The sequence below is a fragment of the Hypanus sabinus genome, chromosome 16 (genome assembly GCF_030144855.1).
Source record: "Hypanus sabinus isolate sHypSab1 chromosome 16, sHypSab1.hap1, whole genome shotgun sequence".
NCBI lineage: Eukaryota > Metazoa > Chordata > Chondrichthyes > Myliobatiformes > Dasyatidae > Hypanus > Hypanus sabinus.
In genome coordinates this window covers 14,927,305-14,954,350 of record NC_082721.1, presented here as the reverse complement: position 1 = coordinate 14,954,350, position 27,046 = coordinate 14,927,305, and the positions used below count along the sequence as shown (strand labels likewise).

Sequence of the window (27,046 nt, the reverse complement as noted above, 5' to 3'; positions counted from 1 at the left end):
CCTTGCGCACGTCTCCTCCCGCCCGTGCCCGGCCTCTAGGTTCATTTCGCGCATTAACAAGTGTCTCAGCAACACCGGGTAACTGAAACCGGATTCCGCTGTGAAACGCGGCCAGTATTAAACAGGCGCTTGAGGGCGCTACTTAAATTCTTATTATATATATAAATACTCTCCCCCACCCTCCACACCAGGTAATCCCAAATCGTCCTTCGCAAAGTGTTGCGGACAATTTGTGCACGAAGACCGTGACCGCCCGGAACGAAAACGCCAACGCGTTCTCCCGTCTGACTTTAAAATGGGCACCTTAAGGTGGCTCGGGGCAGGGATGTGGGCTTTGTGAGATGCAGCCTGGTGGGTCGGTTCACCTTCTCGGGAAGTGTGGACGAGGACACCACGTCCCTGCCTTCACGCGCCACTTAAGCAAAAATGTCACGTACACCCAGCTCATAAGACGTCAAAGCATACCTCTCCAACCATATCAGCATCCATGGACAAATTGCGTCCTACTATGCGAAGACGGCTGTACAGCCTACCTCAGCACATAGGTCCCAAATCGAGCATCATGGACGAAGAGGATGACAACGAGGAGGATACTCGCAGCAAAAGCATCAGGATGAAGGCGATGTCGTCAACTCCGGGAGGGGGAGGCAGCCGAGGGCATAATAATAACGATAGTAAGCAAGGGGAGCCGAACCGCGGAGAGGCAGAGACGGTCGTGAACATGAAATGCAACACGAACGGTGATATTAGGATGACCCAGGGAAGTCAGTCCTCCATCAACAGGGCTGAACACGACAGGAGCGAGGAGAAGAAGCCAGACATGGAAGGAGGAGGTTCGTTGCAGAACGAAGAGAAGAAAGAGAACAAAGTGGCTTTCTCTGCCGCTCCGAGTAGGAAGTCGTCCCAGCTTCAGCAGCAGGAGAGGAATTCCGTGAGCTTTCTCATGTCGGAGGGCGCCGAGCAGATCCTGGCCGAGGATGGCGAGCAGAGCGGCAGCCAGGCCAGCTTCATGCAGAGGCAGTTTGGGGCTATGCTTCAGCCGGGGGTTAACAAGTTTTCCCTGCGAATGTTTGGCAGCCAGAAGGCTGTGGAAAGGGAGCAGGAGAGAGTGAAATCAGCTGGTGCATGGATTATCCACCCTTACAGTGACTTTCGGTGAGTTCTGCAACGGGGGGCCCTTAGACACGAAACATGATGCGCACACATTGTATCTGCATGTATAGAATTGAACATAACCTACCTCACAGGCATAAACCGAGACACATACACTATCAGCTTGTATATAATAGTACACAAAGTACTCCTCATACATTAAACCTGATTCATACATACTGTATTTGCTTGTATATATTTGTATGCAAAGTACTCCTCACACGTTAAACATAATGCATATAATTATGCAAAACGATTGCAAGCACCAATATCACCAATTGTATGTCGGTTGCCACCTGCAATATTGAAGGTCGATTGACTCTAGCCTGCTCGATTGGGATGCCTGCTAATCTTTGGAAGCAGACATTCCCACATTTAAACTGACGACGAGTTAACAAAGATCCTTTTAGAAGTCGCAAATGCGGCAGCCCCCCCCCCCACCCCAGTTTGCGGAGCTGAGCCCCTGTTCCTTTTGCTCGGCTCGGAGAGTAAGGGTGTGTTTTTCGAAGTGAATTTGATTTCAGCTCTGTGACAGACGCCGCACAGCTGCAGTGGACAAGAAACTGTCCTCTGTTCTGGAGAAGTGTTATTCTTCGGGCTTCTGATGAGCTAACAGCTCAGGTGGTTCTAGCGAAGACCAGACTTAACTTCTCGGGAGCCACTAATTGGTGTAACAAATCACATACGAGCTTCGGGGCATTGCCGCAATTGTAACAATTTCCTTGAAGCATATTTATACCGTTCAATAAATGCTTGCATATATTAATCTTGTGCATACCAAGCACGTTGCTTAATTAAATTATATTTTCTAAAGGGACGTTCCCTTCATCACCTGGGGCAAAGTACTGTGGTATAATGTATAAAGGTGACCTGAGAATTTATTTTTGGCATTGATGCATTTCCGAAGCTTCTGTGTCCTTGGGCCGTGTGGCGGCTGGCGACAGCGTTATCACATCATCCCACCCCTTGAGCAGACAAGGCGCTTTATCACCAGCATCTCCAGGGATGCGAGGGGATGGTGGAACGGAGTGGCGTGCGCTTGTCTCTTCTGGGAGGGCGGCGGAGAGTAAAATGCCTTCTGCTGTCACCGCTGCAGGCACTTTCGCTTCTATTAAAACAAAACGTCCAAGAGCAAATCATAAACACGAGAGATTCTGCAGATGCTGGAAATCCAGAGCAACACGCGCAAAATGCTGAAGGAACTCAGCGGGTCGGGCAGCATCTATGGAAACGAATAAACAGTCGACGTTGCGGGCCGAGACCCTTCTTTACTGTTTACAGTCCTGTGTACTGCAACTGGCTCCTCCCTGAATAGAAATACCCCCTTTTTTTCACCAGTTAATGAACACAGCCGGAGTTACACTGTAAATTATTCAGAAGGCACTTTATTTCACGTCTTTGAAATTATAACATATCTTTCTCATTGTTAAAAAAAAACACCTCGGTTAATTTTAGAGCTTTCGGATTTTATTATTGATAGACCCAACTCCTCAGGCTTAGTATTGACCATTTCTCACAATGTAATGATACATTTTCCTCCTCAGGAATGTAAGTGAAGAACATTTGGACTTATTTGAATAAAACAGACAACAGTTATTCATATCTCACTGGTAGTATGATTGACATTGTTCAGCTCTCATTCTTATTGGATTATTTGCTTCACAGTTGCCCCTATAAAACAAGGGCTGTGATTGATATGATGGCTGATAATGTCATACAATGTCAGCAAAAAACTGCAGTCTAACTTCCATTGCTTTGGTACGTGGTAGCAGAAGTGTTACAGGAGTATGGTATAGGCCAAATAGACTTACCAAGTCAAGTAGACTTACCAGTGACTGACCAAGATACAGAATAACAGTATCCTTAACATTCAACTTACAAATATTCAGACCAATATTTGGATGTTTTCAATATACAATTCTTCTTTGGATCTGGTCTTGCATGTAACTTCATCCATGCTGCAATTTCTGTTTACAATCATGAGAATTATTGACTCATCTTCATGTCTCACATCCATACTGTTTGTCCATATATTGGAACTCTGTTACAGTAAAATTTTCCTTATTGTACTTGTACTTTCCATTAATAATTCTATCATCCAATTTATCAGATGTTTCAACTAATTCCTTCCCAAACAGTTTGTACAGAATAGATTGCACATGTACTATACATTCAACTAAATATATTTTTCCCTATTTAAAATGGTGACATAGAAAACTACAGCACAGTACAGACCTTTCAGACCACAACATTGTGCCAACCTTTAAACATACTTTAAGATTAATCTAACTATTTTTCCTATATAACCCCCTTCCATTGTTCTATCATGCATGTGCCTTTTAAAGAGTTTCTTAAATGCACCTAGTGTATCTGCTTCTACCACCAAACCTGGCATGGCATTCCAAAATCCTGCTACTCACTGTGTAAAGAACTTACGTCTGTCATACCTTGCCTCCATCGCCATAAAATTATGCCTCTTTCAATTTTCCATTTCTTTGAATTATGCCTTCAGAAATTATTTGAAAGTGCCTCATTTATTATCTGTTTTAAAGTGCTGCTTTGTACAGTCCACCATTCTCACATTTGAATCTAATCTTTTTAAGACTTCATTGTTGAATGGGACTTGAAAAAGCTTGGACATATGGTAATTTTTTTATTGAAAAGATCTTGCATTAGGGGAATGCAACCACAATTACATTTGATAAGGGGGTGGACAGCTAATTATAATGAAAATTAATGTGAATTTTATCTTGTTTAGAAACTGCTTGGTGTTCAAGTATTCATTCAATAGGGTCGTGTTTACTCTAATATGAAGTTACACAAATGAAATATGAGTAGTTTTCTGCTCTTCTATTTTGATTGCAGTGGGTGCAGGGAATATTCTTGTATATTGTGGGTTAGTGTGTGTGTGTGTGTGTGTGTGTGTGTGTGTGTGTGTGTGTGTGTGTGTGTGTGTGTGTGTGTGTGTGAGAGAGAGAGAGACGGAGACGGAGGGAGAAAGCAAGATAGATACACCAGCCGCAGCACTTAATGCAGCTAAATGCATGTTTCAACTCCAGTAAAGTCCCAGTGGAATTGTTACCACCATGTTTGACAATGACATATTGCAATTTGCAGCTCTGAGAACACTTTGCCAAAGGCACCGAAAAATAATAACTACTGAGCTTATGTGCACAAGATGAGTAATAAATAGCAGCATGGCAACCTATAGAGTAGAGTTTGTTGATATTGTTTTTCACATCTTTACATTAAGTTTGCGTATTAAGCATTTCAGAAACAAAACTGAAAATAAATCTATTATACTGGATGTTCCAGACCACATGCCATCTAAACTGTGACATTAATATATAAATCACTGATTTTATGTTCATTTGTTCTATAGAAATGTGATGGTGGAGGCCTATTGTGATTATATTATGCACAGGATAAGTTGAATTACTAAGATAGCTCAAGTATAAAAGAGACATTCATGCAGAAGCAGAGATGAACAGGATAAAGACTTTAATTTAATGCCAAAAATTTATATATTTTGATTTTTTAAATTAACCCCACTGTAATCCCAAATTAAGAGAGTTTCTCAGGAGTTTCAACAAATTTACTTTTACATATTTTAGTAATATTAGCAGTTGTCTCCAGTTAGGAGCATTGACAATTTTATGCTGGAATATTTGGCTGAAATAATTAAGAACATAAGATTTGGGAGCAGAATTAGGCCATTTGCCCCATCACGTCTGCTCCAAAATTTTATCATGGCTGATCCAATTTTCCTCTCAGCCCCAATCTCCTGCCTTTTCTCTGTATCCCTTCATGTCCTGATCAATCAAGAATATATCAAACACTGCCTTAAATATACATAAAGATTTGGCCTCCACAGCTGCTTGGGGTAAAGATTCACCACTCTCTGGCTAAGGAGTTTCCTCCTCTTCTCCGTTCTAAAAGGACAGCTCTCTATTCTGAGCCTATGTCCTCTGGTCTGAGACACTCCCGCCAAAGGAAACATCCTTTTTATGTCCACTCTATGAAGGCCCTTCATCATTCGATAGGTGTCAATGAGGTCACCCCTCATTCTTCTGAATTCTAGTGAACTAAGGCACAGAGCCATTAAGCACTCTTCATATGCCAAGTCATTCAACCCTCTCCAGTTTCAGCATGTTCTTTCTAAATTAAGGGGCACTGCTTCCAATACTTGAAGTGAGGGTTCACCAGTGCTTTATAAAGCCTGAACATTACATCCTTGCTTTTATATTCTAGTCCTCTGGAAATGAATGCTAACATCACATTTGCCTTCCTCACCACAGACTCAACCTGCAAATTAACCTTTAGGGAATCCTCACAAGGATTCCCAAGACCCATTGCACCTCATTTTTTTTTTTGTATTTTCTCTCCATTTAGAAAAAAGGTCAGCCTTTTCATTTCTTCTACCAAAGTACATGACTGTACACTTCCTGACACTATATTCCATCTGCTATTTCTTTGCCCATTCTCCTAATCAGTTTGAGTCCTTCTGCAGCCTCTCTAGTTCCTCAAAACTATCTGCCCTTCCAATCTTCATATTGTCTGCAAACTTTGCAACAAAGTAATCCATTCTATCATCCAAATCACTGACATATTATGAAACAGTCCCAACACAGACCCCTGTAGAACGCCACTAGTCACTGGCAGCCAGCCAGAAAAGGATCCCTTTATTCCCACTTTTTGCCTCCTGCCGATCAGCTGTTGCTTTATCCATGCTGAAACTTGTCCTGTAATACCATGGGCTCATAGCTTGTTAAGCTGCCTCATATTGGTATCTTGTCAAAAGCCTACTGAAAACTTAAGTACACAACATTGAGTGATTCTCCTTTTCTTTCATGCTTCTTATTTTTTCAAAGAGTTCCAACAGATTTGTCAGGAAAGAATTTCCCCTGAGGAAACCATGCTGACTATGGCCTGTTTTATCATGTGCTTCTAAGTATCCTGAAACTTCATCTATAATAATCGACTCCAACACCTTCCCAACCATTGAGGCTGACTAACTGACTAATAGTTTCCTTTCTTCTGCCTCTCTCCCATCTTGAAAAGTGGAGTGACATTTGCAATTTTCCGGTCTTCCAGAACCATTCCAGAATCTAGTCTTCTCACTAATGCTTCCACGATCTCTTCAGCTATCTCGTTCAGAACCCTGGGGTGTACACCATCTGTCTAGGTGACCTATATATCTTCAGACCTTACAGTTTCCCAAGGATCTTGTGTCCAGTTATGGTAACTTCACACACTTCATGCCCTCTGGCATCTGAAACTTCCATCATACTGCTATGTCTTCCACAGTGAAGACTGATGCAAAGAATGAAATATAACTTTCTTCCTTTCTTCCATTCCAGGTTAAAGCAAAATGTATGTTCACCAGTTTAGCATTCAACAACTGACTGCTCAGCAATTTATTATTTCTTATCTGTTCCACCAACTAGATAGGTTCATGTATTTTATTACTAATTAATTGTATTTTAATTTCTTTTAAGGGCTAAACAATGTAAGTCTTTAACCTGATTTTAAAGAAATATTAATTATTACTGCAGTACACTTTTTGAATTAAAATGTTTTACTAGAGACTAAACTTGCATTCAGTGGCATCTATATTTTTTCTCTCATACACACTCACATTACATAGCTCTTAATGCTTATAATATTTAGTGGTAGGATATTTATGAACAATATAGTAATAGTTCCCAATTGAAAGTCCTAAATTGGTCATGTCATTTTCGCAATAGAACATGGAGCAGTTCACCATTGTATGGGTTCTTTAGCCCACGGTGTTATATCAACCTAAATAAAGCTACTCCATGCTCAACCTAATCCTTTCCTCCTACACAGCCTTTAAAACTTCCATTTTTCTTACATCCATGTGTCTATCCAAGAGTCTTTTAAATATACTTATTGTATCAGCCTCTGCCACAGGGGTTCCCAGCATGGGGTCCACAGACCTCTTATGTATTGGTCCATCACGTAAAAAAGGTTGGGAACCCCTGCACTAACACCAACCATGGCAGTGCACCCACTCGCCTCTGCTTAACAACTTACCTATCACATCCCCCTAAACTTTCCTCTCCTCACCTTAACCATATGTCTGTGGAAATCTAATTCATACAATGACACTGTTAATTTTCTACAGAGGCTGAAAATCCATTCTCAGGGATTACAAGCATTATGCCATTGCAATGCCAGTTGCTCTGTTTAAACACACAGGTAACCTGACTGGCAAGTCCAAGCACATAGCCACCTAGAGTTTAAGGTGAATAATTACATGGATAACGGCCCAGCAACTGTGAGATGCAGGAAAGCACTCACCAGATCAGTCCATCCTTTCAGTAATATATGCTTTATTTGCACTGGCAAGAATTTTATTCAGGAAGCTACCTATATTCATTTAGAAGACAAATATATAAGGTATTGGATACTTGGAAGTGGACAAGGGAATATTTCTAAACTAACTTCTCTCTTCATGTCTATACAAGTGTGTCTAGGATTATATGCAGACCTGCTAATTTATATCTCACACAGCTGATGAAATTCTTGGGATGGAGAATGGATGTTGTTTGCCAGCTTTCTATATGACAATCGAACCAGTATGCAAACTTGGGCAGTCCGATATGGAGAGCAAACTGTTGCCCATGCAGCATGCTACCCCTCTCCATGCAGCTGGTGAATCCAAAGGAACAGCAGAGACCAAAAGAGTTTGACAGCAGCGGTGTCACTGGAGTTGCCAGTCAGCAATGAGCTCAATATTGGGGACTCCAACTTAGGACTTTTCCTCAACTTTTACTCCTGAATCCTTCCCCATGAGTGGGTATAGCTGCAAGGCAGGGGAGGTTTGAGATCAGCGTTTTCCTTCACCTAGATGAGCTACCGGCTATGGCTGATGAGCCCTATCTGCCTGAAGTGACTGGGTTTAAGGTGCCTTTGATCCTTCTCCTGTCAGTAGAATTGGTTCAGATGGGCTTAGTAGCTAAACCACATGTGAAGGCCAGGAGCTGGATTTGGTTGTCAGAGGCTATTTGAGCACACTCCACGGGCAGCGTTTAATAGATGGTGGGAGCATATCCCCACTACCACCCCCAGCTATGTCAATCATAAGGAACCTTATGGTGTAGAGTGCCAATTTAATCCATGAATATCATGAGCAATCTGGCAAGGCCTCATTTCTTAATAGGAGCTATCATGAGCAAATAGAAATATTTTAATGGTTAGTTAACATTGCTTGTCCTGTGGATACAAACTAGTATTTTGGAAGGTTAATGCAAGCAAAGTCATTATGGTTTCTTTTAAAATGTGCATGTTTTCCAAAGTTAGCACAAACTTGTAGAACCTGTGCGCTAATTGTGCCATTTTATATTGATAAAACATGACTAGCAGTACAGCTGTACAACAAAAATTTAAGTCACATTTTCTGGTGGTGAAGTCTGGAAACTGGTACTTTATCTAACCAGCTGGGTTTGAATCCATTTCTAGTTAACAGAATGAGTGATACATCTGTCAGAGCCCACATGCAAAACATTTTCAGCTGATATGTAACCATAATCATGAAAGCATTAATTCTACAGGAAATAGCAATGTAGTTCAAAAGGCATGAAAGTTTTAAAAAATTTGTAAAGTACCACATTTAGCAGAACTAACCTTCTTCACCTTGATGAACCAGATGTTCACAAAGTATGTATTAAATTCTTCCTCCCCAACTCTTACACTCTCTGCTGGTCTGGATAAAACTTTCCAGTCACACAGATTTTTAAAACATTTTGTTTTGCTTATAATTGCAACCACTCCTCTCCCATTTGGGCAAATACTGCATTTCCCACAGGGAGATAAGGAACTAGAACACAATTTAATCTATTTATTTTCTCTCCGAAGTTGTGTCACATAGAAATAGACTTATGGTGCATCATAGTGGAACTTTGGTGTTGTGAGTTCTACTAAGTCATGAGAGTGAGGTATCGATCAAGAATGAGATACAGGCTTGCCCATAGTATTCTGTTCAATTCCTCCTTCACAGTCTCACGATAGTGATTGTCCAGGGAATAGCCTCACTCGCCCAGGAAGTTTGGGATTTCCCAGTAGCTCTCCAGGTGATGTATCATTTAAGAGCACAACCTGGGAGCTTGCGCCACAAAGGAGCTGTCTGTGGTGCTGAAACGTATCCCCATACCAAAAGATATACTCCCAATCCATCCCACCTCCTACTCATCCCCTTCTCCCCCCACATACCTTCCTTCCCACGTCAACAGAATTTCCACTGCTTTTTAAATGTCATTACAAATCTTGTTTATTTAGTTAACAGATTTTGCAACTAATGTTAATAAAAATGAACAAATCTATTGACAAGTCAACATTTTAAATGGTTTTTTAAAATTGGGTTCCCATTGCTTGTTGTGGTTTTTCCCAGTGCCTGAGAACTTAAGCAGTGCAATAACTGCAGAAAGGAGATGACCAGAACTTTGCTAAAGAATTTTTTGTAAAAATTAGATGTCAGTGTGGTCTACACATAGTTCAGTAACAAAACAATCTAAAAATCTGTAAATTTTGAATGTTTGGTTTTGCATAAAGCTGAGTACCAGACTCTGAGTTTTTGTAATTGCACCCCCCACAGAGCTGGCTCTCTGTTGTCCAAAGGTAACTAATTTTAATTTCCCTAATTGAAAATTGATATTGTTCTTTTCAGATCTATTTTTGAGGTACTAAATATTTGCTTGGATTTTACCTAAATATTTTGGTCCCGCTGGCCCATGAAGAGAAACTGAAAAATAGTGCACTGATCTTTTTTTGTGGGAAACCAGCTATGATGATATCTAAGAGGAAGATATCCAAGTGAAAGAGTCAGGTTCAGTGAGATAATGAAGAAATGCCTTAGATGTTTACAATGACCAATAAATTAATTTTTGGATGCTTAGCTAAAGATTCATAGAGTTATACATTCACAGAAACAGGACCTTCAGCCTAACCTGTCCAAGGTGATTAAGATGTCCATCTGAGCTAGTCCCATTTGCCTGCCTTTGGCCCATGTCCCTCAAAACCTTTTCTATGCATGTACCTGTCTAAATTTAATTATTGTAATTGTAGCTACATCTGCAGCTTCTTCCAGCAGCTTGTTTCATACATGTATGAGATGATGAGAGGCATTGATCGTGTGGATAGTCAGAGGCTTTTTCCCAGGGCTGAAATGGTTGCCACAAGGGGACACAGGTTTAAGGTTCTGGGGAGTAGGTAGAGGGGAGATGTCAGGGGTAAGTTTTTTACTCAGAGAGTGGTGAATGTGTGGAATAGGCTGCCGGCGACGGTGCTGGAGTCGGATATGATAGGGTCTTTTAAGAGACTTTTGGATAGGTAAATGGAGCTTAGAAAAGTAGAGGGCTATAGGTAAGCCTAGTAATTTCTAAGGTAGGGACATGTTGGGCACAACTTTGTGGGCCGAAGGGTCTGTATTGTGCTGTAGGTTTTCTATGTTTCTATGTACCCACCACTATCTGCATGAAACACTTTCTCAGTAAATATTTTCACTCTTATATTAAATGTTTATCCACTGGTTTTAGATGCTCCTATATTCTGGTGGAGTGGAAAAGAATTCCCTTATATCAGAATCAGAATCAGGTTTAACATCATTGGCATCTGTCATGAAAATTTGTTGTCTTTGCAACAGCAGTACAACACATTACATAATAATAGAAGTGTAAATTACAGTATATATATATGTATATATATGTTGCTTATTTGTGTGTGTGTGGGAGAGTATATATATATATATATAGTGCAAAAATAGAAATAATAAGTTGTGAGGTGGTGTTCATAGGTTCAATGCCCTTTCTGAAATCAGATGGCAGATGGGAGGAAGCTGTTCCTGAATCATTGAGTGTGTGCTTTCAGACTTCTGTACCTCCTTCCTGATGCTAGCAATGAGAACAAGACATGTCCTGGGTGATGGGTCTCCTTAATGGTGGATGCCACCCTTTTGAGACATCGCTCCTTGAAGATGTCCTGGATACAGTGGAAGCTAGTTTATTCAGTTTACTACTTTCTGCAACTTATTTTGATCCTGTGCAGTAGCCCCCACACCCATACCAGACAATGATGCAGCCAGTTAGAATGCTCTCCATGGTACATCTGTAGAAATTTGCAAGTGTCTTTGTCCTATTGAAGCATAGCTGCTGTCTTGCCTTCTTTGTAGCTATATAGATATGTTGGGGCTGGAGTAGATCCTCAGAGATACTGACACCCAGGAACCAATTTTGATTAATCTAAAATTCAAGGATAAACATGAGTGCCTGATATCATAGGCATGGCTTCAAAACATTTGATGGGTTGAGTGATCTGCATATTTGACTCTTAAACTCCCCTTAAGTTTGTCAGATATGGAGGTTCCAATATGTAACCTTGGTTGGGGAACTGCAAAAGAACAAAATCTGAAAAACTGTAAAACTTATTATCCTGGATGAAGGTATGATGGCTCACAATACAACTATTGATACATTGGATCAAGATCTTAAGCTCAGCAATCAATTAATGAGAGTTGCTGCTTCAGTGCTGATTGGATGTATCCATCAAATATTACCAGTAATTCCATGAGATACTAAAACAGATGAACCAAAAGTTTGTATCAAAGCATTATATATTTGGAGGGAAAAATGTTAAATGCTTACAACTATGTGAGTGCCTTTGGCATGTGATCTATTTACAATACAATTTGCTTCAAATGTCCGCAGATCAGGAAATGGGGAAAGTAAGCATCAGGAATGACCTTGTTGAAACACTTGGGCTATTGTTACATCACTTCATGATCTGATGTAAGCTGCTTTCCCAAATGTCACTCAACACTCTTTGAATTATCAGTAGTTGCATGAAGAGCAATTTTTGCACCAAAACATAATGCAGTGAGCTCACGAGAAAGGACCTTCTTTCAAAGCTTCTTGGACAACATTTAGAATAAAAAATTCCAATGACAGACTGTGATAAACATTTTCCTGTTTAATTTTCAACTCCCGAACACCACCTGGTGTACCATCACATTATTTTGTACTAAAAGGAGCACCAATCATTTTATTCAGATATTTAGATCCACATTAGCACAGGACAATGAGTTCAGAAATTACTACCACATACAATTGAGGCCGCAATAATAACTGATAATGCTGTTATGAAAGATATCTTCATTTGTTGGATGCCAGTTATTCCAGCTGATCCACCTTTTCAATTCAAGGGACGTCAGTTCCCTGTAACAGTTAATCTTGCACTGAGAATCACAAAGTGCAAGGATAATCACAAGAAGTTGTTGGCGTTATTTCTAAAACTCAGTGTGAACCCCATGGTCATCTATACATGGGTACGCCAGGACTAGGAATAAAAGCTATCTGCATGATTTTATACCAAATTAAAAAGAACATTGAAATCAAGGAAATTTACACATTGTGTATACCTACTTACAGAACTATATTTAATTAAATTTTGTATATATATTTATTTTAAATGTGTAGTTTTAGATTGCCAATTTTAGTTAAGCCATTTTAGCCCCAATTGTATTATTCATGGAATAAATACATTTTTAAGATAGACTTTATTTCACTTACAAGGTGCAGTAGAGAACCCCATTGCAAGGAAGTAAACACAAACATCATGTTCTCCGGCATAATAACCTGGGTATTTGAACATGCTTTAACATTAGACTACACTTAAAGGCATTGATGCTGCAAAAGTAGACAGTTATTAACTGTTGTCCATATCTATTGTCTATCTATATAATGGAAACTAGAATCAAATCTATGCAGTCAAACTGAGAGTCTTGTATTTTCGACTGTTTGAATGCAGCAAACATGTCCATTGATGTTCTCAGCTCCTGGCTATTTTTAATCAGTTATTTTAGGATTGATGGTTAGGCATAATGAGTGATATTCATCACATAGGACTCAGCAGTTTGAGATGGGAGCCCCCGACTGATGGACAAGGCAATTTACAGTTCAAGGAACGGATGAATTACCCTCCTCTGTCTAAAATACAGGTATTTCATGCTCTTCAGAAAGAAGCCTCCAGATGTTCCACTAGTCTGTCCATTCTATATGAGCTTCGCCCGCAGTCTGCCTCTCCTTGTGGTGACCTTGCGGGTGAGGAGACACCATCACCTGATCCAGCAGACCCAGAGTACATGGTGACCTTAAATCGATGGTGTCACCCACAACTTGTTAGAGATTTTTTGCCACTTCGACACCACTGTTAACTGGAGTAGTTCTTTGTTGCAGCATTACATCTGCATTTTCATAATCATTAAGTTTGTTTCTTTCGATATCTCATTGCCGCACTTCTGATTGCGAGGACTGAATAATAATCTAACGACTGTGTGTACTTTTCTATGCATTAATTGAAGCTCTCACCAAAATGACTTCTTTCTGCTTTCCTGCCATAGCCTGTTCATTACTATCTCCTTTTCTCTTCCTTTCTACATGCATTCAGTTCATTCATAATTTAAAGAATTTGGTGAACAACCAAAATTGCAAAAGGAACAAAACAAAACTTAAAGACAAGATATAACTGACAATTTGAATCAATGACTTGGAGCAAAAATACTTTGAATTGTTTGTCTTTTTACTTGGATTTAACTGACCCTACCTCGATCTGCCCCTTTTCACATTGGTTAAATGACTCGTTTATTCATTATTTTGTATTTCATATTTCTTATGACTCTTCCTATTTTTTATTGAGTTTTATAAGCTCATAAGACATAGGGGCAAAATTAGGCCTTTCAGCCTATTGAGTCTGCTCCGCCATTCCATCATGATTGATTGATTTTCCCTCTCAACCCTATTCTCCTGCCTTCTCCCCATAACCTTTGACACCCGGACTAATCAAGAACCTATCAACATCTGCCTTATATATACTCAATGACTTGATGTCCACAGCTGCCTGTGGCAATGAACTTAGCTGTCCTCTTACTTTTTGTTTCTCTCCCATTTCACCACTGTGATAGTTGCACCAGTTATTTTTACATGATTATAAATTAAGAAGTATTACAGACTTTATACTGAAGCAATAAGGTCACCAGGAATTACCCAAGCTGAATCCAGGAATCATTTTTGGGAGGTAATTTCTCATTATCTTAACTTCACAATGGTTGCAGTTGACTGCCCTTGGTGAAATGCAAAATGTGAATAATTCTCAAATGGTTCATTCCAGAAATTAATTTATATTATATCAATGTCAGCCTGGAGCCTACATGCGAGTTCACTCTTTGCTGGATTTAAATCTGTCACCTGAGCAGAGCAGAACTCTGCATATTTTACAAGGAAGAATATTCCATCCGTGCCCTATCCCCAAACTAAATGTGATGTGATCCGATCATACTGATAGTATAAGAGTAATATATAATGCTCTTTCTGAATCACATTTGAGATATCTGCTTTAAGAACCCACTGTCTACTCTTCATTCATCTGGCTGAACCCTCATCCTATAAGGTTTGTAGGACCCATGTATCTATTTGTTGTCTGTTATATTGTATTTATGCTGCACACCTTCACTTTAGATTAAGGTAATTTGTAATGTTGACTTGGGCAGCGGTTACTGGGTGGCATATGATTAAAATAAATTAATATAGTCACCTGTTTGCCTCTTTGGCAGCATAGGGAGGGGGTGAGTACAGAGTGTATCATACAGTGCAATATTCCCTCACTTAGACTTTTAGTGTGTTTTCATGTAGTTGCTATGATGTTCAATATTCTAGATCTATACCTTTACCAAAATTCCATGTTCATGTTCCCAGTTTTGTTCTCTTCTTTTAAATGCTGTTTCTCTAATTTGCCATACTTTTATTTTCTATTATATTATATTTTAGTGCTGTAAGAGCTGATCATGTTATTAACATTACTGTGATTCAATACATGCGAACAATGTAAATGATTTTTTAATATGACTTTTAAGATAAATCTCAGTATCACTACTGTACAAATCGATGGATGACCACCTTTCCTGTTCAAGTTATGCGATTCAGTTAAGGGAAGACAGATTTCATTTGCTATTAGTCCCAGATAATAAGACAGTCATTATTTTTAAATAAATATAGTAACATTAACAATCCTATAGCCAATAAAGAGGTCACTGACTGTATGCTTGTGGTCTTCTACTGCTGAAGCCCATCCACTTCAAGGTTTGATGTGTTGTGCATTCAGAGATACTTGTCTGCATACCACTGTTGTAACACATGGTTATTTAAGTTACAGTTGTCTACCTGTCGGCCTGAACCAGTCCACCCATTCTTCTCTGACCTCTGTTGATTTTTGCCCACAGTGTTACAACTCACTGGATGTTTTTTTTACACCATTCTCTGTAAACTCTCGACTCTGCTGTGTGTGGAAATCCTAGAAGTCCAGCAGTTTCTTAGATACACAAACCACCCCATCTGGCACCAGCAATCATTCCATGGTCAGTTACATCGATCATATTTCTTCCTCATTCTGTTGCTTGGTCTGAACAGCAGCTGAATCTCTTGACCATGTCTGCATGCTTTTATACATTGAGTTTGCTGCCACATAATTGGCTGATTAGATATTTACATTAATGAGCAGGTGTACAGGTTTCCCTAATAAAGTAGCCTCTGGGTCTATATACTAATGTTAGTTTAATAAAATAGATATATTGGCTTTGGATATGATGCTAAAGAACATTGCCACATTAAGCCCTTATGCTAATACTCTGAGTCTATCATTTAGATGTTTTAGACAAATTCACATTTCTAATAAACTTCTATGTAATCAGAATTGTATACTTACCTTAGCTTTTTAAGATGGTTAAAAATGTTAAGTGCATAAAATTCCAACCAATAATTTACCTTACATGGCCTTGACAAAAATAATATAATAAAATCTTCACAGTGACTAATTCAGTAGGGTGACACACAATCCACTGACAGGCACAGCTGAACATTTCAGTTCATGCTGTTTTTTTTGTAAATAATTTTCAATCCGAAAAACAGTCGCACGTCAAGTGGATGTAAAACATGAGAAATATTTTGTTCAGACTAATACTTTATAACATCTGTTATTTATTTGAGAATAATCTTACATAGAGAGGAACTAAAGCAACGCACACAAAATGGTGGAGGAACTCAGCAGGCCTGGCAGTATCTATGGAAAAGAGTCCTGCTGAAGGTCTCAGCTCAAAACTTCGACTGTACCCTTTTCTATAGATGCTTTCTGACCTGCTGAGTTCCTTCACCATTTTGTGTGTGTTGCTTGGATTTCCAGCATCTGCAGGTTTTCTCTTGTTTGTTAGAGAAACTAGTAAGCTTGCTTGGTAAGAAAAAAATTAGATTTAATTTTTTGTTGAAACAATGCAATAGGTGTAAAAGAAGTTTAGACTGCAGTACTTAGTTAATGAAAAATAGTTGGTGTAACAGGTGGCGAGCAATTACCATAGAAATTAAGGCATTGATAGTCATTAAATTGTTTACTTGGGTAATCTTAGCAGTAGTGTGGTTAAGAAAGATTTATCAGGATATTAACTAAAAGCAGACAAGTGGGATTCATTCATTTAGAAAATGATGTAATGCTGAGGTTTTATAAGGCAGTAGCCTGACCACAGTTGGAGTATTGTGAGCGGTTTTGGGCACCTTGTCTAAGAAAGAAGGTCCAGAGGAGGTTTGCGAGAAAGATCTCAGGAAAGAGAAGGTCAACACATGAGGAGCATTTGATGGCTCTGGACCAGTACAAGTCAGAGTTAAGAAGAATAAGGAGAGAATCTCATTGAAACCTATTGAAAATTGAAAGGTCTCAGCAGAGTGGACATCGTAGGGGTGTTTCTAATAGTGGGGGAGTCTATGTCCAGAGAACGTAGCCTCAGAATGCAAGAGGCGATGAGAACTTTCTTAGCCAGAGAGAGCAGAACCTACAGAATTCATTGCCACAGACAGCAAGCCATTTGGTATATTTAAAATGGAGGCTGATAGGTTCTTGATTAGTCAGGATATCAAAGGTTACAGGGAGAAGGGCTGAGATGAATCATTAATCAGCCATGATGGAAAGACAATGAACTGAATGGTCTAATTATTTTCCTATGACTTATGGTTTTATGAAACCTGGTTGCATGGCCCGATCGGACTGAAGGGCCTATTTACTATGTTGAGTTGCTTTAAGTGTCTCACAAGTTGAGTGAATTTAGGTTTTTAATAAATTATTTAAAGTAATAAACTGAAGAGAATGAATATTATTTCACAGATATCAACACAGTTCTACCTGTAGAACTAGTGTTAATGAAATAACATGGCCTTGCAGGTGATTATACATCTGCATTCACAAGTCCTTTATTCAGAGGAAAATTTATGTATGCCACTTAAAGTGGGCATTTTTATTAAAGCAATAAATGAACTTTCTAAAACATAATCATATTTTTTAAATGATTTTCTGGATTTATTGCATTCAGTCTATGATAATTATTTTATGCCAGGTAATTTATCAAGGTAAATGTATTTATACCTCTGATTTTTATAGAATCATCTTTTACACCTAATGGTTTATCTCAATTCTCATTGTGACAGTGATTTAGAATTCTTAAATGGTCAATTTAAGGTAAATGTTATTATCAAAGTACATATATGTCACCATTACAACCGTGAGATTCATTTTCCTGCAGGTAATTTTGGTCATCTAGAATGTAGGCAGTCTTTGCCATTACTTATATCACAGGTAAAATCACACGTTGTCATAGCAAAGGGTTTGATACAAAATGGTTGCTTCCACAATACCTATAACTCTTTACTCTAGCATCATAAAGGAGGGTGATTGAATGAGATACAGTGAGAAGACATATTTCCTTTCTTAAAATTTAGTAACATAGCCCAAATGATCTGCTATTACTAATCAATAGTGTTTCTCACTAATATAAATGGCTAGAATGCAGAAATATGTTGTGAGCTTTTTAAATTTGTACTCAAAATGGAGAGTTTATGGAAGGAATGAGATTTATTGTGTGATTATAAAGGCCAAGTGTTAAATGAAATGTAATACCAGCAGTGCAAATATTCCATTTGGAACAAAGATTGAACATCATGCACTTAAATCCAAAGAGGTTATGGTGAGGTTTAATAATAAAAGGCACAGACTTCATTTAAAATATGGTATACAATTCTTTCACTGCAGTCTGTAAGGAATGTGTCCTTGAGAGAGTCTAGTGAGGAGTAACAAGACAATGCCAAAATGGAATATTTGAGAACCTTGACCTCAGCAGTCCAGAGAAAAGATGGTTAAAGTGAGATCTCGTTAGAAAATATTAAATGACAAAAACAAATTAGATTAAATATTATTCTGTCAGTCTCAATAGAACATGAGATTCAGGTTTAAAATAGGGGGAAGGAAAATTAAATAATGACTTTAGCATAAGATACTTTTTATTTGAAGGGTAACATATTTTGGAATGATCAACCAAGTAGCTTAAAGAGGTTAAAGTGGAAATCAAACTGTATACAATCTCGACTAGTTTATTTCCATTACCAAAAGGTATAGAACTTGATTTTTATTAATATAGTGGAATTATAGATTTTCTAAAATATGATTATTATGATCAAGTTTTTAAAAGTTAAAGTTACGAGATTCAATGATTCTCAAATAAATATTTACAGATTTTCTATTCCTAATGTTGAGATTTTAAAAGGATACCATGGTTTGATTTTTTTAAGGCTTTTATTTATATTTTTATTTTTCCTTTACAGGTTTTACTGGGATTTCACAATGTTGTTGTTTATGGTTGGAAATCTCATAATTATCCCAGTAGGAATCACTTTTTTCAAGGAAGAAACCACAACTCCTTGGATTATTTTTAATGTTGTGTCTGACACCTTCTTCCTTATGGATTTAGTCTTAAACTTCAGGACTGGAATTGTTATAGAAGATAACACTGAGATCATACTGGATCCACAGAAAATTAAGAAGACATATTTAAAAAGCTGGTTTATTGTCGACTTTATCTCCTCAATCCCTGTGGATTATATATTTTTGATAGTAGAAAAAGGAATTGACTCAGAAGTTTATAAAACAGCCCGAGCTCTACGGATTGTACGTTTTACAAAAATTCTCAGCCTTCTACGATTACTGAGGCTTTCAAGACTAATTAGGTACATCCATCAATGGGAGGAGGTAAGACTATTTTCAATTGAATTCTTTTCAGCTCATATGTTTCAGTTTTCAAACATAACTTTAGCTCATATGTTCTGGTTTTCATTCATAACTACAGCTCATGTTTCAGTTTTCATACATAACTACAGCTCATTTGTTTCAATTTTCATACGTAACTACAGCTACAGCAACTTAAGCTTGATGGAATAGATATTCAATAGTACAATCTTTTCAATATAGGCTGTAGGAGCCATGCATCTGTTTTCTATCTGCATGGGATTCTGTGATGCACGTTCATTATGTTTTTTTTATGGCAACTAGTCATGTGGGTGTGGTGAAAGCAAAGGATTTAGTTACGTAGTAAAGCTTTGTCTCGGCAGTTTAGTGATGGGACTGCTGGACATCACATCTTTTGCTGACCACTTATCTTGACTTAATTATATTTGAAATCACTTAAATCTACTTAAATATGTTTAATATCACTAGTTTTAGTTTCATAAGTTTCATCACTTCTCCACTGTATGTTTTGCTAGTTGGTAATAAAGGATTGAATATATTTCTTCCACTTTTTGGAAAGTTATTGCTGGATTGATTGGATGGCTTGTCATACAAGGATAACTAACTGTGTGTCAGTGTGGTTTGTTCAAGTTGCCATTATTGTGGTGGTATCCGTCGGTCTTGAGAGACCATGGATCTGCGCCTGGAGTTTCCAGGGGACAGGCCTGGGCAGGGTTGTATGGGAAACCGGCAGTTGCCCAAGCGGGGGGCCTTCCCCTCTCCATGCCATCGATGTTGTCCAAGGGAAGGGCACTAGGACCCATGCAGCTTGGCACCGGTGACGATGTGTTGTTAAGTGCCTTGCTCAAGGACACAAACATGATGCCTCAGCTGAGGCTCGAACCAGTGACCTTCAGGTTACTGGTCTGATGCCTTGCCCACTAGGCCTTATGCCAACACATTATAGTAGACATAAAAAATGTATGTTTGCAGGGAGGAAAATTAATCAACCTAAGACAAACTACATTTTGGTGGGGCACTTTGTTACCCAACACCGGTGACTGCCTGAAATAACTGCGCTGCTCATTACAAATCTGCCCATACAATCATTTAGAAACATGCATGAACTTTTTGCGTAAGTGACCTAATAAATATAAAATTCATAAAAAGGGCAAACACTGAATCATTGCTTGGCCTTTGTGACTAAGGAATCCAAAGCAACACACACAAAATGCTGGCAGAACTCAGCAGGTCAGACAGTATCTATGGAAATGAATAAACAGCTGACATTTTGGGCCCAGACCCTTCATCAGGACAGAAAAGGAATGGGGGAGATGCCAGAATAAAATTTTGGAAGAGGGGAAGGAGGGTAGCTAAAAGGTGGTAAGTGAAGCCAGGTGGGTGGGAAAGGTAAATCGCTGGAGAGGAAGAAATCTGAAAAGAGTAGGAAGTGGATCGTAGGAGAAAGGGAAGGAGGAGGGGACCCGGGGAGGGCGATGATATACAGGCGAGAAGAAGTAAGACGCCAGAATGGGAAATAGAAGAAGAGAGGAGGGCGAGGGAATTATTTTTTTATCCAGAAGGGGAAGTCAATGTTCATTCCATCAGTTTGGAGGCTATGCAGATGAAATAAAAGGTGTTGCTCCTCTATTCTAAAGGTGGCCTCATCATGGCACAAGAGGAGGCCATGGACCGACATTTTGCAATAGGAATTGGAATTAAAATTTCACTGGGAAGTTCTGCTTATAGCGGATGGAGTAGAGGTGCTCAATGAAGTGATTCCCCAATCTATGATGGTTCTCACTGATGTAGCGGAGGGACATTGGACACAATAGACAACCCCAGCAAATTCACAGGGTGAAGTGTTGCCTCACCTGGAAGGACTGTTTGGGGCCCTGAATGGGGATGAGGGAGGAAGTGAATGGGCAGGTGTAGCATTTTGGCCGCTTGCAGGAATAAGTGCCGGGAGAGAGATTAGTTGGGGTGAAGCAAATGGACAAGGGAATCATGGAGGGGGCAATCCCTGTGGAAAGTAGAGAGTTGGGGGGGTGGGGAAGTAAAGCTACTTTTGGTGGTAGGATCCATTTATAAATGGTGGAAATTGTGGAGAATGATGTGTTGGATGGAGAGGCTCATGGACTGGTAGGTAAGGACAAGAGGAACTATCACTGTTAAGGTGGTGGGAAGATAGGGTGAGCACAGATGTTCTGGGAATGGATGAGATTTAGATAAGGGCAGCAGCAATTGTGAACTAACTACCAGCAAGCATATCTTTACCCTCCCTCTCCCTGCTTTCCACATGGATAGGTCCCTCCATGATTCCCTTGACAATTCGTCCCTCCCCACTTATCTCCCTCCCAGCACTTAGCTCTGCAAACAGTCAAAATGCTACACCCTGCCCATTCACTTCCTTCCTCACCTCCATTCAGGGCCCCAAACAGTCCTTCTAAGTGAGGCAACACTTCATCTGTAAATCTGCTGGTGTTGTTTGTTGTGCCAGGTGCTCCCGATGCAGCCTCCTCTACACTGGTGAGTCCCATTGTAAAATTCAGGGATCACTTTGCCAAGCACCTCTGCTCCATTTGCGAAAAGCAGAACTTCCTTGTGGCCAAACGCTCACGTTCAGAGATGTCAGTCATCTTCTGCCGTGATGAAACTGCTCTCAGGGTGAAAGAGCGACTCCTTATTTTCCAACTGGGTAGCCTACAACCTGATTGTAAGAATATCAATTTCTTCTTCTGCTGAAAAAATCTACCTCCCCTCTCCTCTTCTACTATTTCCCACCCTGACCTCTTTCCTCTTCACACCTGCTTATAACAACCACCCCCAGAGTCTCCTACTCCTTCCCTTTCTCCTATGGTCCACTCTCCTCTCCTATCTGATTCCATCCTCTCTTATGCCCTTTACCATTCCTACCCACCTGGTTTCACCTACCACCTTCCCCTCCCCCCATCTTCTTATTCTGGCGTCTTCCCCCTTTCTGAAGTCCCAAAGCATCGACTGTTCTTTAATTTCCATGGATGCTGTCTGACCTGCTGAGTTCCTCCAGCATTTTGTGTGTGTGCTTTGGATGTCCAGCATTTTTGTGTTAAGGAATACATGGTGAGTGGCATGAAAAGCAAATGTTGAAATATTTAGCAGGTCTGTGTGGAACAATATTAATGTTTCAGTAGATGAAGTTTTAAGATGCAAACAAAACATCAGAAGGCAGAAGAAAATGAATGGAGGGAGAGGCAGGAAGGTTTAAGTTAAAAAGCAAAAGTGAGTGTTAATATATGAAGTAAAGAAATAATAACTCTTGGTTATTCCTTAAAACATTATTGTTTTAAGTGTAGTCTAGAAACTTGAATACATGGTGTACTGTAGACTTTAAACTTTGCAGAGTGTTGCATAGTTGAAAACGTCATCTTTCAAATTAAAGTGAGACATTTTTCCATCTCAAATGGATAGAAAAGATTCTGAAAAATTGAGAGAAGATTGGACGTTTCTGTTACCGCAATCTCACTAAATCAAATGATCAGATCATCTCTTCCGTGCATAATGTGAGACCTTGCTCTGAGCACTTTTGCTGCTGTTTCCTACATTACAGAAATGACAATATTTAAAGAAATGTATACAATGCTTGCTTTAAAACAATTTGTGATTTTCAGATTTTGAAAAGTGCTATGTAAATCAGTGTTATCTAAATAATGTTTTAAATTTCTGTATACTTCGCCTTTCTTTATAACATACAGTATGCTCACAGATATTTCCTAATCAATGCAGTATTTCTGAAACTAGCAGTATCCAACACTATATCCAAAGTGCTATGGGGTAAGCTATAAAAACCATGGAGACAACTTTAGAATTTTGTTTAGCATGTACTTATGCTCAAGATGTAGAGTTTTTAAATTATATTTATAATTCATTTCAATATTAATAATTTACTCTGTCAACTAGTAACAAAACCATTCTATTTTTTTCGTTTTCCATGTAGTGTAATTTTATTTTCTTTATGTTTCTGCTTAAGATCAGCATAGATTTCCTTGAGAAAAGGAAAACAAAGACCCAAATGAAGATCTTCTGAGCTATATTACTATATTTTTTATATTAGCATGAATACTATGAGGAGAATATTGGTTTTGTCAGCTACTTGGACCTAAACGTCGACTGTTTATTCATTTCCATAGATGCTGCCTGGCCTGCAGAGTTCCTCTATTAGCTTGTGTGCGTTGCTTTGGATTTCCAGCATCTGCAGAATCTCTTGTTATTTCTTCAAGTTGATTATGGATTTAGTTTGAACTCTAGGTTAAATTAGGAGTTGTTCAGGCAATTAGTAGAATACTAGCACAATATGCAAAGTTACGTTTGTTTCATGTTCCCTGTGCCACAACTTCCATTTCTAAATACATGCCCAGAGCCATCAAATGCTCTTCATATGACAAGCTGCTCAATTCTGGAAACATTTTTGTGAACCTCCTTTGAACCATCTACAGTGTCAGCACATCCTTTCTAAAATAAGGGCCCCAAAACTGCTCACAGTTCTCCAAGTGAGACTTCACCAGTGCTTTATAAAGCCTCAACATTACATCCTTGCTCTTACATTCTGATCCTCTTGAAATGAACGCTAGTATCACATTTGGCTTTCTCACCACGGACAACCTGCAAATTAACCTTTATGGAATCCTACACAAAGACTCTTCAGATTTTCACCTCAGATTTTTGAATTTTCTCTGCATTTAAAACATATTCTACCCTTTGATTCCTTCTGCTAAAGTGCATGACCATACACTTCCTGACACTGTATTCCATCTGGCATTTCTTTGCCCATTCTCCTGATCTGTTGAAGTCCTTCTAGAACCTTTCTGCTTCCTCAAAAGTGCGTGCTCCTCCACCTATCTTTGTATTGTCTGCAAACTTTGCAACAGAGCCATCAGTTCTGTCATCTAAGTCATTGATATAACATTGAAGAAGTGGTCCTAACACAGACCCCTGTGGAACACCATTAGTCATCAGCAGCCAAAAAAGGCTCTCTTTATTCCCATCCTGCCTCCTGCCAACCAACCACTGTTTTATCCATGCAAGAATATTTCCTGTAATACAATGGGCTCTTAACTTGCTGTGGCACTTGTCAAAGGCCTTCTGAAAGTGTAAGTACACAACATCAACTGATCCTCCTTTGTCTATCCTGCTTGTTATTTCTTCTAAGAATTCCAACAGATTTGTCAGACTAGATATTCTCTTGAGGAAATCATGCTAACAATGGCTTATTTTATCATGTACCTCCAAGTACCCTGAGACCTCATCCCTAATAATTGACTCCAACATCTCCCCAACCACTGAGGTCAGACTAACTGGCCTACAATTTCCTTTCCTCTGCCTCTCTCCTTTCTGGATGAGTGGAGTGACATTTGCAATTTTCCAGTCTTCTGGAACCATTCCAGAATCTAGTGATTCTTGAAAGATCATTATTAATTCCCTCACAATCTCTTCATCCATCTCTTTCAAAACCCTGTGGTGTACATCATCTGGTCCAGATGACTCAACTATCTTCAGACCTTTGTTTCCCATTAACTTTCTCCCTAGTAGTGGCAACTTCACACACTTCTGACCCCTGACACCCTGGAGCTTCCAGTATACTGCTAGTGTTTTCCATAGTGAAGACAGATGCAAATACTTTTTCAGTTTATCTGCCATTTCCTTGTTCCCTCATTACTACATCTCCAGTGGTCCAATGTCCTCTCTTGCCTTACTTTTACAGTTTATGTGTCTGAAGAAACTTTTAGTATCCTTTTTAATATTATTAGCTAGCTTTTGTAATCCATTTTTTCCATCTTCATGACTTTTTTAGTTGCCTTCTGTTGGTTTTTAATATCTTCCCAACTAACTTCCCATTAATTTTTATATGCCTCTCTGTGGTTTTATGTTGGTTTTGACTTCACTTATTAGCCAAGGTTGTGTCAATTTGCCTTTAGAATACTTCTTCCTCTTTGGAATGTATACAATCTGTGCCTTCTAAATTGCTTCCAGAAATTCCAGCCTTTGCTGCTCTGCTGTCATCCCTGCCAGTGTTCTTTACCATTCCAACTCTTCTTCATGCCTCTGTGATTCTCTTTACTCCAGTGAAATACAGATGCATCTGACTTTAGCTTCCCTTTCTCAAATTTCAGAGAGAATTCTATCATATTATGATCACTGGCCTTCAAGGGTTTTTTTTTTATCTTTAGCTCTCTAATCAATTCCAGTTCATTGCACAACACCCAATCCAGAATAGCTGATTCCCTCGTGGGCCCAACCATAAGCTGCTCTTAAAAAGCCATCTTATAGGCGTAACAACAACACACACAAAATGCTGGTGGAACACAGTAGGCCGGGCAGCATCTATAGGGAGAAGTGCTGTCGACGTTTCGGGCCGAGACCCTTCGTCAGGACTAACCGAAAGGAAAGATAGTAAGAGATTTGAAAGTAGTGGGGGGAGGGGGAAATGCGAAATGATAGGAGAAGACCGGAGGGGGTGGGATGAAGCTAAGAGCTGGAAAGGTGATTGGCGAAAGTGATATAGAGCTGGAGAAGGGAAAGGATCATGGGATGGGAAGCCTCAGGAGAAAGAGGGGGGGGTGCACCAGAGGGAGATGGAGAGCAGGCAAACAACTAAATATGTCAGGGATGGGGTTAAGAAGGGGAGGAGGGGCATCAACGGAAGTTAGAAAAGTCAATGTTCATGCCATCAGGTTGGAGGCTACCCAGCCGGTATATAAGGTGTTGTTCCTCCAACCTGAGTTTGGATTCATTTTGACAGTAGAGGAGGCCATGGATAGACATATCAGAATAGGATTGGGACGTGGAATTAAAATGTGTGGCCACTGGGAGATCCTGATTTTTCTGGTGGACCAAGCGTAGGTTTTCAGCGAAACCATCTCCCAATCTGCGTCGGGTCTCACCAATATATAAAAGGCCACGCCGGGAGCACTGGACGCAGTATATCACACCAGCCGACTCACAGGTGAAGTGTCGCCTCACCTGGAAGGACTGTCTGGAGCCCTGAATGGTGGTGAGGGAGGAAGTGTAAGGACAGGTGTAGCACTTGTTCTGTTTACAATGATAAGTGCCAGGAGGGAGATTGGTGGGAAGGGATGGGGGGGGGACGAGTGGACAAGGGAGTCGCATAGGGAGCGATCCCTGTGAAAAGCAGAAGGGGGGGGGAAATGTGTTTGGTAGTGGGATCCCATTGAAGGTGGCGGAAGTTACGGAGAATTATACATTAGACCTGGAGGCTGGTGGGGTGGTAGGTAAGGACAAGGGGAACCCTATCCTGAGTGGGGTGGCGGGTGGATGGGGTGAGGGCAGGTGTGTGGGAAATGGGAGAGATGTGTTTGAGAGCAGAGTTGATGGTGGATGAAGGGAAGTACCTTTGTTTAAAAAAGGAAGACATCTCCTTCGTCCTGGAATGAAAAGCCTCATCCTGAGAGCAGATGCAGCGGAGACGGAGGAATTGTGAGAAGGAGATAGCCTTTTTGCAAGAGACAGGGTGGGAAGAGACAGGTAGCTGTGAGAGTCTGTAGGCTTATAGTAGATATCTGTAGATAGGCCATCTCCAGAGATGGAGACAGAAAGATCAAGAAAGGGGAGGGAGGTGTCGGAAATGGACCAGGTAAATTTGAGGGCAGGGTGAAAGTTGGAGGCAAAGTTAATGAAGTTGACGAGCTCAGCATGCGTGCAAGAGGCAGCGCCAATGCAGTCGTCGATTAAACGAAGGAAAAGAGGGGGATGGATACCGGTATAGACTTGGAACATGGACTGTTCCACAAAG

The 27,046-nt window shown here is 39.8% G+C and overlaps 1 protein-coding gene across 1 annotated transcript in view; it reads left to right on the top strand.

Moving 5' to 3' along the window:
* The first annotated feature begins 233 nt into the window (after positions 1-233).
* The window catches only part of hcn2b (hyperpolarization activated cyclic nucleotide-gated potassium channel 2b), a 162,594-nt gene continuing 135,781 nt past the window's right edge, over positions 234-27,046 (top strand). Inside the window, exons 1-2 of the mRNA XM_059991162.1 lie at positions 234-1,155; positions 18,858-19,281. Of these exons, the coding sequence (XP_059847145.1) occupies positions 488-1,155; positions 18,858-19,281 (1,092 nt within the window). The 5' untranslated portion in view covers positions 234-487. The remainder of the gene's footprint in view (positions 1,156-18,857; positions 19,282-27,046) is intronic.